A 13,188-nucleotide genomic window follows, 5' to 3' on the forward strand; every position below is an offset into this window, starting at 1 on the left:
GTGTAATGGCCGGTCTCCTGGTATCTCCTCTATGTTCTTGAGATTGTGACTGGAGACACAGCAAGCCCTCTTGTGATAGCATGTATGGATGTGCCATCCTGGGGAAGCTGAACTAACTGTGCAACCATATTGGAATGCAGGTACCGCCTCATGCGTCAAGGACACTAGTAAAACACAGATCAGGCATAACATTATGACCACCTTCCTAATATTGTAAAAGTTCCCATTGTGCAGCCATAACAGCTCTGACCTGTCAAACCATGGACTTAAGACCTCTGAGGGCAGTGGCGTGCACAGACTTTTTGAAGGGCAGGGGCGAAAAGAAAAAAAAGGGCACATACAGCGCGTTCTCGCCACTGAAGTTCCGTGTGCTGCCGAGGGCACTTTAGACAACTAGACAGACTACTCAAGTTAATTTGTAGTTAGGATCAGCATCCACGAGAACTGTGTAGATTCCACATTGGACTGTGAAGAACACACAGAGACATGGATGTATGAAGGAAATAAAACCCTAGGGGGTCTGGGGGTCCCCCAGAACATTTTCAATTAAGTAGATGACATTTCCTGTATTCTAGTGCATTTTAACACCATATTAGCACCAGATAATCCAAACTGGTTCTGTGAGATATAGTTCTGGCTCAATATAGATCAAAAAGGGGCCCAACATAAAAGTCATTGCAATAGTAATGTTTCATAGTATTTCTTGATTTTAATAGTCTTCTGGAGTTTAGTGTGTTTTCTTCATCCAATAGAGCTCTGTGATAAAAACACAGGGAACAATACACATTTAAAATATTTATTTGACACCTCAAAAGAAACAAACTATGATGAAGCATGGACATACAGTGGCTTGCAAAAGTATTCACCCCCCTTGAACTTTTCCACATTTTGTCATGTTACAACCACAAATGTAAATGTATTTTAATGGGGTTTTATGTGATAGACTAACACAAAGTGGTGCATATTTGTGAAGTGGAAGGAAAATGATACATTAAACATTTTTGAAAATAAAAAACAGATACGTGTGGTGTGCAAAAGTATTCACCTCCCCGAGTCAATACTTTGTAGAACCACCTTTCCCTGCAATGACAGCTGCAAGTCTTTCGGGGTAAGTCTCTACCAGCGATGCACATATAGAGACTGAAATATTTGCCCATTCTTCCTTGCAAAATAGCTCAAGTTTAGTCTGATTGGATGGAGAGTCTGTGAACAGCAATTTTCAAGTCTTGCCAAAGATTCTCACTTGGATTTAGGTCTGGACTTTGACTGGGCCATTCTAACACATGAATATTCTTTGATCTAAACCATTCCATTGTAGCTCTGGCTGTATGTTTAGGCTCGTTATCCTGCCGGAAGGTGAACCTCCGCCCCAGTCTCAAGTCTTTTGCAGACTCTAACAGGTTTTCTTCTAAGATTGTCCTGTATTTGGCTCCATCCATCTTCCCATCCCATGGATTGAACAGTGCTCTGTGAGATGTTCAAAGCTTGGGATATTTTTTCATATCCTAACCACCTGTCCAGTGTGTTCCTTGGGCTTCATGATGCTGTTCGTTCAACAATGTTCTCTAGCAAACCTCTGAGGCCTTCACAGATCAGCTGTATTTACACTGAGATTAGATTTCACACAGATGGACTCCATTTACTAATTAGGTGACTTCTGAAGGCAATTGGTTGCACTGGATTTTATTTAAGTTTATCAGAGTAAAGTGGGGTGAATACTTTTGCACACCACACTTTTCAGTTTTCTATTTTTAAAAATGTTTGAAAACCTTGTATCATTTTCCTTCCACTTCACAATTATGCACCACTTTGTGTTGGTCTATCACATGAAATGCCATTAAAATACAATTACATTTTTGGTTGTAACGTTGTAACAAAATGTGGAAAAGTTCAAGGGGGGTGAATACGTTTGCAAGCCACTGTATGTTTCCAACTGAAGAAAAGCATTTTTAAAGATTAAAATAGAATAAAAAATCCCAAATGCTTAGCCTGGCGGGGGATCAACTTAAACCTGGCGGAAACCCTGATATGCAATGCTAACCCCACTTTTAATTTTACTGGCTAGCTTTAAAAAGCTATTCCCGCAAGACTTAGCTAGGCTAGCTCCTCAGCCTAGGCTTAAACATGTGATAGGAATCTCTACCTAATAATAGCACTCCCAGGGTACATACACTAGTATTTAGTAATGCAAAATTGGTAACTTAATACACAGCTTGCTATATTAGCTACCTACCTCACACAGCAGTAGGATGCCGGGTTGCACCTCAGTCAGTATTAAGTCCCCACTGACATGTGACCATTTGAGAGAGAGTGTGTCTAAAACTGAATACTTAAATGGATGGAATGGACTTATTTTAACAACTGGGAATGTGTTCTTAAAACTTAAGTTACCATCTATCTAGCTGCTATCAATTTATTCCATCATTTACTAAATACAAGGAATCTAACTGACCTAGCCTAAATTGTAAATTGAAAATAAAATCTAGAAAGTTTATCAGCCTATCGGCTAATAAAATAAAATGAAATAAATTAATTAATAAAAAAAAAAACAGAAAATATGGGCTAATGGCCATACAAAGTGTATTGAACATAAACAGGGTTTAACTTGTTGAGACCATAAAATTACTCTGGGAAAGCTTGCATGCCTTAATTGGAATCAATATTCTCCATCCAATGGCAGCAGTTTAGTGTGTTTTTCCACCCAAGAGAGCACTTGTGTTTTACCAACCATGAGGGCACTTACGCACGTGTTTATACAATCCAAGACTAGAGGTCATGTTTTGCCAACCGGAAGTGCGCTTAAACTTGTTTTAACCACCCAAGAGAGCAATTAACTGATTTATTTTCACCTAAGAGGGCAGTTTAGTGTGTTTTGCCAATGAGGAGGGCACTTAGAGATGCCCTTTTGCCACCCAAGTGGATAGTTTATCATGTTTTAACCAGCCAAGGGGGCAGTTTAGTGTTTGTTCCACCCAAGAGGGCAGTTTAGTGTGTTTTGCCAACCAGGAGGGCACTTTAGCACGCGTTTTTGCCTCCCAAGAGGGCACTTTAGCATGCGTTTTTGCCACCAAAGAAGGCACTTTAGCACACGTTTTTGCCTCCCAAGAGGGCACTTTAGCACACATTTTTGCCTCCCAAGAGGGCAAATTAGTATGCGTTTTTGCCACCCAAGATGGCAGTTGTATTTTGCCAACCAGGTGGGCACTTTAGCACGCGTTTTTGCCTCCCAAGAGGGCACTTTAGCGCACGTTTTTGCCTCCCAAGAGGGCAGTTTATCATGTTTTAACCAGCCAAGGGGGCAGTTCAGTGAGTTTTTTCCACCCAAGAGGGCAACCGCCCCCTCTGCCCCCCCATGTGCACATCACTGTCTGAGGGTGTCCTACAGTGTCTGGCACCAGGGCGTTTTAAAGTGGATCCTCTGGGTTCTGTATGTTGGTGGATGGCGCCTGCATGGCCCTGCTCCAGCATGTCCTACAGATGCTCTATCAGATTGGGATCTGGGGAATTTGGAGGCCCAGTCAACACAGTGCACATTGTCCTGCTGAGGGGCCACTGCCCTCAGGTCGTGTTGTTGTGATGAGGGAATGTGCTTGGTCCACAACAGTGTTTGGATGGTTGGTGTGTGTCAAGTGGCATTCACATGAATGCCAGCACCCAAGGTTTCCCAGCAGACCATTGCATTGTGATGAGATGACCAATGTTATTTGCGTTACCTGTCAGTGGTTTTAATGTTGTGGCTGATCGATGTATATATGTGTATATACTTCATTGAATAGGTAGATTTAATTGGCAAATGACTGAATTCTATTTTGATCTTTTACATTTTCCACAATGTCTTAATGTTTATGGAATAAGAGTTGTATAATGAGCTGATCTGTGTAAATCAAGACCTTGTCCTACCTTTCACTGGCTTTCATGACTTCCTCGATGTTGGAGAACAGAAAATGCATGTCGGATTGGCTGAGAGTGTTGATCAAAACAGGGTTACGCAGGAAGTGAGTCTCTAAAATTTCCAAACTCTTGTAGTAGGATGCTTCGGAGGTAACAAGCTCAAACATGGCCTAGAAAGAAAAGCAAATCATGAGGCCACACATCCCTACACCATGTGAACAGAGGATATGATGCAATTCTGATGAAGTTTGATGTCTTGGCATAGCCATCAAAGGCACAAATACAGTATAAAACTTATTCATTAAATTGTACTGGTTTTAACTGAATGACTTCGTTCAAAGTTACAAATGAACTTTTAATGACTGCAACTGACTGCTTTCTGGACTAGATTGTTAAATGTTAGTGCTGGATTTGACACCATTGACTATTACATCCTCTTACAAAGACTGGAACATTTGCCACAATGTTTTGGTGCTTGGACCAAGACCAATCACTCTATATTGGCTTCCTGAAGGAAATACTATTTGGAAACACTCACAGAATTTCACTGTTATGCAGATGATACATAATTAAATTCTATCAAGCAAGACAAAACAAATCAGTTGACTACATTTCAGGCATGTCTTAAGGACATATAAACCTGGAAAATAAACTGAATATAAAAATAAGTTATTTTGCTGGGCCTATAACATTTCAGAAAAAAACATCATATAAATAGAATGGCACTCAGCAGAGTGCAACCTCCTTCAAGATCCAACAGTCCCATTTATTCAGTTAAACCTAGTCCAATATCAAACTTGATAGTCATGTATTAGGCTAAATCTCAAACCACTCACAACTTCTTAACCATAATTTAAGAGCACCAGAACTAGGATCCACAGCAAATTATATAATTCATAGATACAAGCCACCCAAGAATATATGCCATTTTTCATCAAGATCCATGCATTATTCCCTGAGAAATAAATGATAGTGTTGAAAAAGTGAGAAATAATCATGGAGTATGGAGTCTAATCTGGGCCAAGACCCATCCTCCATTCAAGTTTTATAGAAATCCATTCACTATTTCTGTGTAATCCTGCTGACAAAAATAGTAAACAAACAGCCACCCAACAAACAAACAAACAAGCAAACACACAAACAAACAAACAGACAGGGACAAAGCAATAAAACCTCCGTGGCAGAGGTGATGATATAGCTGCACTACTCTGTAGTGGCAGTACACTGGTGCATCGGCATTTGAGGGCTTAAACATGCTCAAAAACTCAGTCGCATGTATTCCATGTACTTCATACGTTCTATAAGAAAACATTTACATGACAATATTCAGTTATAATCATAGTGTCTCTTAATGGGTGCAGAAAACGTCTAAAAGTGATGTAACCCTCACAGCCAGATGACCCGATCTGAGTCAAAAATGGTGAGTTAACAACTCACTACAGGACAATATAAGGAAGTGGAGCCGGCTGGGGAGAAATACCGCAGAGAAGTTGGAACAGCCTCAGTAAGTTATTCAGTAAAAACAATGATGCAGAAGCTCAAGAAAAACAACTTTTATAATCATCTCAAACAGCAGCTCCTGAAAAGACTTGATGTCCACAGCAGAGAAAAGAAGCAACATTAAAACAAGCTAAACAGGAGAACTTATTGTCAAGGCTTTCGAACACTGGAGTGAGCTGTGGACGAGTAAAAAGCTGAACTCGAAATGTTTCCTTTGACCAGCAAGTAGGATCTAATGTTGTCTGTTTACCAAAACATACCTCTAGTTAATATCAGTTTACACAAACTGTAACAATCAGGTTGATGGGACTGTTTACCACGTACTGTGGCAGTGCTAAAGCTGAGCCAAGTCAGCTGTAATGTAATCATAAGATAGCAGTCTTATTTTGACTGGCTGTATTCTTGCGCTGCTGTCAGTTGCCTTTTATTATAACAGCTGAGTGTAACTTGCGATTGTATGGAACCCATACTAGACCAAATACTTTCATTCAATTCATTATACTGTAGCAACTTGGCATCATGGTAATGAGCCTGTTATGTACCTTTTGATACTCACTTTTGAGACCAGTACAAGGTTTATTTGCACTGTATCAGTGACCCTTTTAGATATTGTTTACAGCTAGTAAATCATAAACTTTTTGCTCCAGGAAAGAACAAGGCTGAAGATCCTGTTATATCAAGTATTGGACCGAGTGACAGTCACAAGTAAGTCTGTATGTCTTGGCTGAGGGCTATTTTTACTGAGGCACACTGGAGGAAACTAATCGCCCAAGTCTTTGACGGAGCTGCCGTGATGAGAGGAGCCATAGGTGGCGTGTTTACAGGAGACCCCAATACGTACAACAGCTCATCAGCTGAACCTGATAATGCAGCAGGCAATATCCCACATCAGAGGTAAGCTGTAACAGTGTTCTGCATACAGGTCATGAGGTGATAATCTTTGTCTTCAATTCTTGTATAATTATGACATTTAGCCTATGTATTTTAATATTCTGAACTATTAACCACACAGCTACTGAAGAAAGTAAACACGTCGAAATGTTTAGATGAAGTTTTTTCATATTTATGATATTTAACAATAAGCTGTCCTTGTTTTTCCACACAATTTTATATGGTCAGCTTGCAAGGAGATTATGATGATATTTACACAGTGAGATGTTAACATTTCATTCCACTGTTTATTATGTGTAATGACTTTATCTGTATCATTTCATAGGTATGTGATACCATTCTGAGGCGTGCCAAGGAGGGGTTCTCTTTCACCAAGCACTCTTTCAGTGCCACTCTGCTGCAAGGAGACTTGTTCCCCCAACACAGCGTAAAGTTCCTGTATTCAGCACTGAAACTACTGTGGAACCCTAGCCGACACTGGACAAGGCCAAACTGAAGACAGAATTGTCCCTGGTCTGTGAAAATGAAGAGTACAAGGCAATGCAGGTTTTCATGGAAAACAACTTACAAGACATATTCAGTGAGACTGTAAGTCCTCTTCACATTCTCATCATCACAGCGATGACTACAGCAGAATCAGAGAGGTGTTTCTTTACATTAAAGAGGATAAAAACATTCCTTAGGAGCACATTTAACGCACAATACTGCCTGAACGCACTGGCTATGCTCTCGATGGAGAAAAACCTGATACAGACATTCCTGACTTTAACACCAAAGTCATTGAGAGGCTTGCTACTCAGAAAGCAGTGTTAGGAATAACGGCGTTACAATAAACGGCGTTACTATAACGGCGTTACTCTTTTTCAGTAATGGGTAATCTAACTAATTACTATTTCCATCGTTATAACGCCGTTACCGACTATGAAATGTGCTGCTTTACAAACTGAAGCTGCTCATTGAAGCTGTTGTCATCCGACTCGGCTCTCAGCCACCGGAGCTGCAAAGCTGTTTTACTTTATTATTCTTTTTAGCTTGGCGAGGGAGGAGGGAGGGGCGGGACAACCGCATAAGTGATGGTGATTGGCTCTTTAAGGTAGAGTGAGGGTTCTTAAGCCAGTCAGAGGCAATGTTCAGTTTACACACAAACCACACACGCACACAGCAGCCTCTCACACACTAACTAGCAGAGGTGAGCTGCAGCAGTGGTGAGTCTGGAAGGAAAGTTGACGTTTTCAAAGTGGAAGTACAGACACTACTTTGATCTCTTTTGTCTTTGTCCATTGTAAGCAACTCTAATCTAATGAATCATCTCTCGACGGCACACGCTTCTACAAAACTAGTGGTCGAAAACACTGTTGTTGACACTGTTGATGATGACAGCAGGCCAGGTGTGGCTAACGTGATCTCCGCTAACAAAGAAGGACTTTTCTGAGTTTTTATAGCAGCGGATCTAAGACCATACTCAGTTGGTGAAATCGCTGGTTTTAAACACATGCTAAAGGTGATTGAGCCCCTTTAGCATGTACCCAATCGTCCGCACTTCAGTCAGAAAATAATACCAGGCCTTTATGAACAAGCTAAATCTGCTGTTGTCCAAGACTTGTCCAAGGCATGTGCAGTAGCACTAATGACTGATGGATGGACATCAAGAGCTAACGAGAGTTACATAACTGTGACTGCCCATCACATCCCTCCTGAGTAGAACATGGTGAGCCATGTTCTGCAAACTCGGCCCATGTATGACCAACACACAAGCGCAAACCTGGCAGAGGGACTTAAAGAGACAGTGTTGGAGTGGAAATTGGAAAGGGCAGGAACAACAATTACAGTCACAACAGACAATGCCAGAAATATGGTCAATGCAGTAAGTGAAGCTGGAATGGGCCCCCAGATCGGGTGTTTTGCACACGCCATTAATTTAGCTTCAATGTCCAACATAACAGTATACCTGGCTGAACCATCGCAACGCCGTATTTAACGCTATTACTGTGATGATAAATGACACTTAAATTTTGAATCTGTGTCTATAATAACCACACCCTGACATGTAAATGTCAGCCTTGATTCATTTAATTTAACTTAAAATATGGACAACTGACTGCATAATATATGAATCAGAAACAGAAATGCTTTACAGCAGCTCCCATTCAAAGTCAAGAATATGCAGAAAAAGTAATAATAATAATAATGATGATAATATTGTTAATATTATTATTATTATTATTATTATTATTATTATTATTATTATCATTATTATTATTGCATGTTATTATTATTATTGCATATTTATAATAGAAGCCTACTGCAACTATAAATTTCTTTTTACCATTAAATGTTATTTTATACATTATCATATTCTATAATGTTCTTGTCATGGAGTACATCACTTCACTGCTAACAGAAAAGAAAGTAGCTGACTGCCAGCTGCAGCCTCTTATCGTGATCTGCAGTCTTTGTTAATTTTTTGTCTCCGTGATTGTTATTATTAGTACCCATCAAAAATCACAGTTACATGTCAGGATAGAATAGAACAGAATAGTCTTTATTGTCATTGTACAGGAGAGTACAATGAAATTGAGGGTGCTCCCGCAGCAACAAATAAAAAAAGCAACACATAGAACAAATAATAATATAAATATAAATAAATTATATATATAGCCCTTTAAGGTGCTAAAGGGAAGTAGGAGGAGGTAGATTGGGTTTTCTCTTGTCGGGCGGGGGGGGTTTGTGAGTGTATCGGTTCATATTTGTAGTTCGTATGGCCCAGGGGAAGAAGCTGTCTGTCAGCCTGCTGGAATGGGACTTTGTTGACCTGTAGCGTCTCCCAGAGGGCAACCGATCAAACAGGGGGTAGGCAGGGTGTGAGGGGTCTCCTGTGATGGCCTTGGTTCTCCTGAGGCAGCGGGGTGTGGCAATGTGTTCCAGGCTGGTCAGAGGGCAGCCGATGATCTTTTGGGCAGTGTTTTATGACCCTCTGCACTGCCTTCCTGTCCTCGGCTGTTGAGCCTGCGTACCACACACGCAGACAGTACGTCAGTACGCTCTCCACAGAGGAGTGATAGAAGGCCAGCAGCAGCTTTGAGTCCAGTTTGTTTTTCCTGAGGATGCGCAGGAAGTGTAGTCGCTGCTGAGCCTTCTTAACCAGGGCCAGGATGTGGTAATAATAGACATATTCAATATTTAACTGTCATGTATCATCACAGTAACAGCGTTACATACATTAGCAGCTGTAAACACATAAAAACATTATAAAACGCATCATGTGGTCCCCTTTAAACGCTGGGTGGAGGTGTATATTTTGGTAAATAACCGCTGGTTCCAAATAAATGCCGAGAACTAATTTATTTTGAAAAAACATCAAGGAAGAAGACGTGACCACTGACACTGCATGTTTTTCTTCGTCTACCTTTTTCACGTGTTGTGCCCAGAAGGATGCCAGAGAATTCACAGAGAAGCTGGCAAAGTTTGTGACCCGGATTTTTGTGAGGAAGGAATTAAACGCCTGTCCCAAATAAACGCCTGGTCTGTTAAGTGATTAAAACAAATAAACGCCCCGGCTATTATTTGGTATTTTACGTTTGTTCCCGCATCATCAGCACGAGCTGAACAATAAATCTAACACAGCAAGAGAGGTGGGACTTAAGGCAGAACAGCCAATCATCAGCCGATCAGTCCCAAAGCCGGTGTCATGTTTGAAGCAGCAACAGGAGAGGGAGGGGGAGAGGAGGCAGTTGCAGCGAGCGCAGACTAGAGCAGCCAAAAAACTAAGCGACTGTAGTGAGGCAATTGTGGGTGTTGAACCCTCCCACCAGGAAAAGTGTGGGTGTTAAAACACCCACATCCCCCACGGGTGCGCCGCCCCTTCGCCGGAAACTGCCGACATACTTCACAATACATTATGCCGTCGCGGTGGCTCAGCCAGGTATACCGATCCCTCCACCTCGGGAGAAATCCCCTTTTCCTCTTCTCGGACTCGTAGCACTCCTTCGCCGAAGTTTTTCTGAATCACTTTCCCGCCATCACTCTAAGCGTTTCCCACATGCATTCTAGCGAATCACGATTGTCGTACGGTCAGTGACTGGCCAATCACTGTAATCAGCGATTATGCCCTGCCCCTACTTTTACTGGCCCCGGGCCAGCGGGCCATGTGTTATGTCGAACCCTGCAGCTTCACAGAAAGCAACAGGTCTCAACCAAATATCCAGACTGCAGAGCTGCCAAGCGTCATGCTTTGAGTGTGACAGTCACGCAATTTGACCCATTCTCACACCACACGCCACACTTGATATTTCTCACGCTTATATTTCCCCATTCAACACTCTATAGTTATTTTTTTCATGATTATAAACTTTGGTCCTCGCGGTTTGCCGTAGTTCGAGTAACTAATAATAATAATAAAAACAATACATTTGATTTGTTTGATGGTGCCTTTCAAGTCACCCAAGATCACCTTATATAGGATAAAAGCATAACATCACAGAATAACATCACAGAATATTAAAAACAAACAACAAAACAAAAAGAAAAAGAAAAGAAAAGTGTAGTGCACAGTGACCAGTCAGAGTGAGTATGCCAGTTTGAACAGGTGGGTTTTGAGTTTGGATTTGAATGTTGCGATGGAGTCTGACTGTCTTATGTGTGGGGGGAGAGAGTTCCATAGTCTGGGTGCCGAGCAGATGAAGGCTCGGGCACCCATGGTACTGAGGCGTGGTGTGGGGATGGTTAGCAGTCCAGCAGAGGTTGAGTGGAGGGTGCGAGAGGGGCTGTATTCGTGGAGGAGGTTGCAGAGGTAGGTGGGGGCTAGATGGCGGAGAGCTTTGTATGTGAGGAGGAGGTTTTTGTAGTGGATGCGGTATTGTACAGGGAGCCAGTGAAGTTGGATGAGAAAAGGGGTGATGTGGTCAGATGATTTGGTGCGGGTAATAATCTGGGCAGCTGAGTTCTGGATGATTTGCAGTCTGTTCATGAGTTTGGTGGGGAGTCCGTTGAGGAGGGCATTGCAGTAATCAATGCTGGAAGTGACAAATGAATGAACCAGGATTTCGGTGCTGGACTGGGACAGTGATGGGCGGAGTCTGGAGATATTTCGGAGGTGGAAGAAGGCAGTCCGGGTGATGTTTTTGATGTGAGGTGCAAAGAGAGGGTGCTGTCCAGAATGACGCCGAGGCTCTTGACTTGTGGGGAGAAGGGTACAGGGAATCCGTCGATGATGATGGGTGGGGTTGGGGTGTGTTGTGATTTAGTGAGGGTGGATTTGGAGCCGATGAGCAGGGCCTCAGTTTTATTGCCATTGAGCTTCAGGAAGTTCCTGCTCATCCAGCTCCGGATGTCTTCGAGGCAGGTGATGAGGGAGGTGGGAGGGATGGCGGCGGTGGGTTTGGAGGAGATGTAGACCTATGTGTCGTCGGCATAGCAGTGAAAGTGGATCCCATGATGACGGAGGATTGTGCCCAGGGGGAGGAGGTAGATGATGAAGAGGAGTGGACTCAAGACTGACCCCTGGGGGACACCCAGTGAAACACCCGAACACCCAGACTTGTGGTCCCTTATTTGCACAAAGTGTTGGCGGTCAGTGAGGTAGGATGTAAACCAGCGGAGTGCAGCACTAGTGATCCCAATGCCAGCCAGGCGGTCCAGGAGTAGTGTGTGGGAGATAGTGTCAAATGCTGCGCTGAGGTCGTGGAGGATGAGAATTGTAAGAAGTCCGGAGTAGGCTGCACAGAGGAGGTCATTGGTGATTTTGACAAGGGCTGTTTCAGTGCTGTGTTTTGGATGGGATCTCTGATTGACTGACTGAGATAACCAATCCCAGACCAATCCATCAGTCCTTTGTGCCAAAATCTAACCAACCAAGGCTGCTATAAGTCTATCATTGTCCTGTATTTGTTGCAGAGCTGTGTAACATTTATTTGCCTCTTCTCTTGGCCAGTTCACACTTGAAAAAGAGACTCTAACTTAGTCAGTGTACAAATGGAACCAAATGGACCCCTTTCAATTTGTACACTGTCAGAGTTACAGACCTTGTAAGGGTCAATTAAGACCCCCCTAAAGGAACCCACAGAGTCCCTGGAATCCACTTTGAGAACCACTGTAAAACAATATTCAATCAAACAGTAACATATAGCTATCTTTTGAAAGATGCTAGGTATGAGGAAGAGACAGCAGAGAGATCTGCTGGCATTCTGGGCAGTGCCAGTGACAGCCCCCCCTCATGTGCCACCTGAAAATGAGAGTGCAGAGGGCATGGAAGAGACAGAAGATCAAGAGAGATCAGAAGAGATTGAGGACAGTGAGGACTAAGACGTAGAAGAGATACAAATTAGGAACACAGAGGCAGAGGAGGAGACAGAAGAGCCAGCAGAGAAAACAGTGGAGATGAGAGTAGACAAAGGGAAGAAGCAGAAGGACAAGAGTGGAGCAGCCATCTACAGGTGCTCTTTTAAAAGGTTTATTTTGAAAGGTTTACACTTTTTAAAGTTTTCTCTGTGGTTAGACTTAACAAAACCAAAACCCGAAACAGTTTTGGCTCTTGAAGGAACTCTATCATCCATCATGACAGTGAAGATGGCGAGCCCTGAGCCACAGTGTTTTAAGTGGAAGCCCCCTGCCTCTGTCATCAAGGCATCAAAATCTGCGACAAACACCTGCAACGTGAGACATGTCCACAGCTAAATGATGGAGAGTTGGTTGAAATGAAATATTGACAAATAAATGTATTTTGTCAAAATTCTTGTTACAATTTTCATTTCTAATTTCTGGTTAATTAAGACTAGCATTAGGAGGCCACAGTGCAGGGAGAGGCGCTGGCATGGAGGTGAGGACATCAGTCTTATACATCGATGTTAAAACAGGCCAAATCGATGTAAAAAAAGGAAAAAAAAATTTCGCCGAACGCATCATGTCACT

General features: G+C 42.4%; 1 protein-coding gene across 1 annotated transcript in view; it reads right to left on the reverse strand.

Moving 5' to 3' along the window:
* Nucleotides 1-13,188, reverse strand: part of ngef (neuronal guanine nucleotide exchange factor) — a 97,519-nt gene that overhangs the window by 25,223 nt on the left and 59,108 nt on the right. The window contains exon 6 of the mRNA XM_030441955.1: nt 3,901-4,061. Coding sequence (XP_030297815.1) covers nt 3,901-4,061 — 161 coding nt within the window. The remainder of the gene's footprint in view (nt 1-3,900; nt 4,062-13,188) is intronic.

Source organism: Sparus aurata, chromosome 2 (genome assembly GCF_900880675.1).
Source record: "Sparus aurata chromosome 2, fSpaAur1.1, whole genome shotgun sequence".
NCBI lineage: Eukaryota > Metazoa > Chordata > Actinopteri > Spariformes > Sparidae > Sparus > Sparus aurata.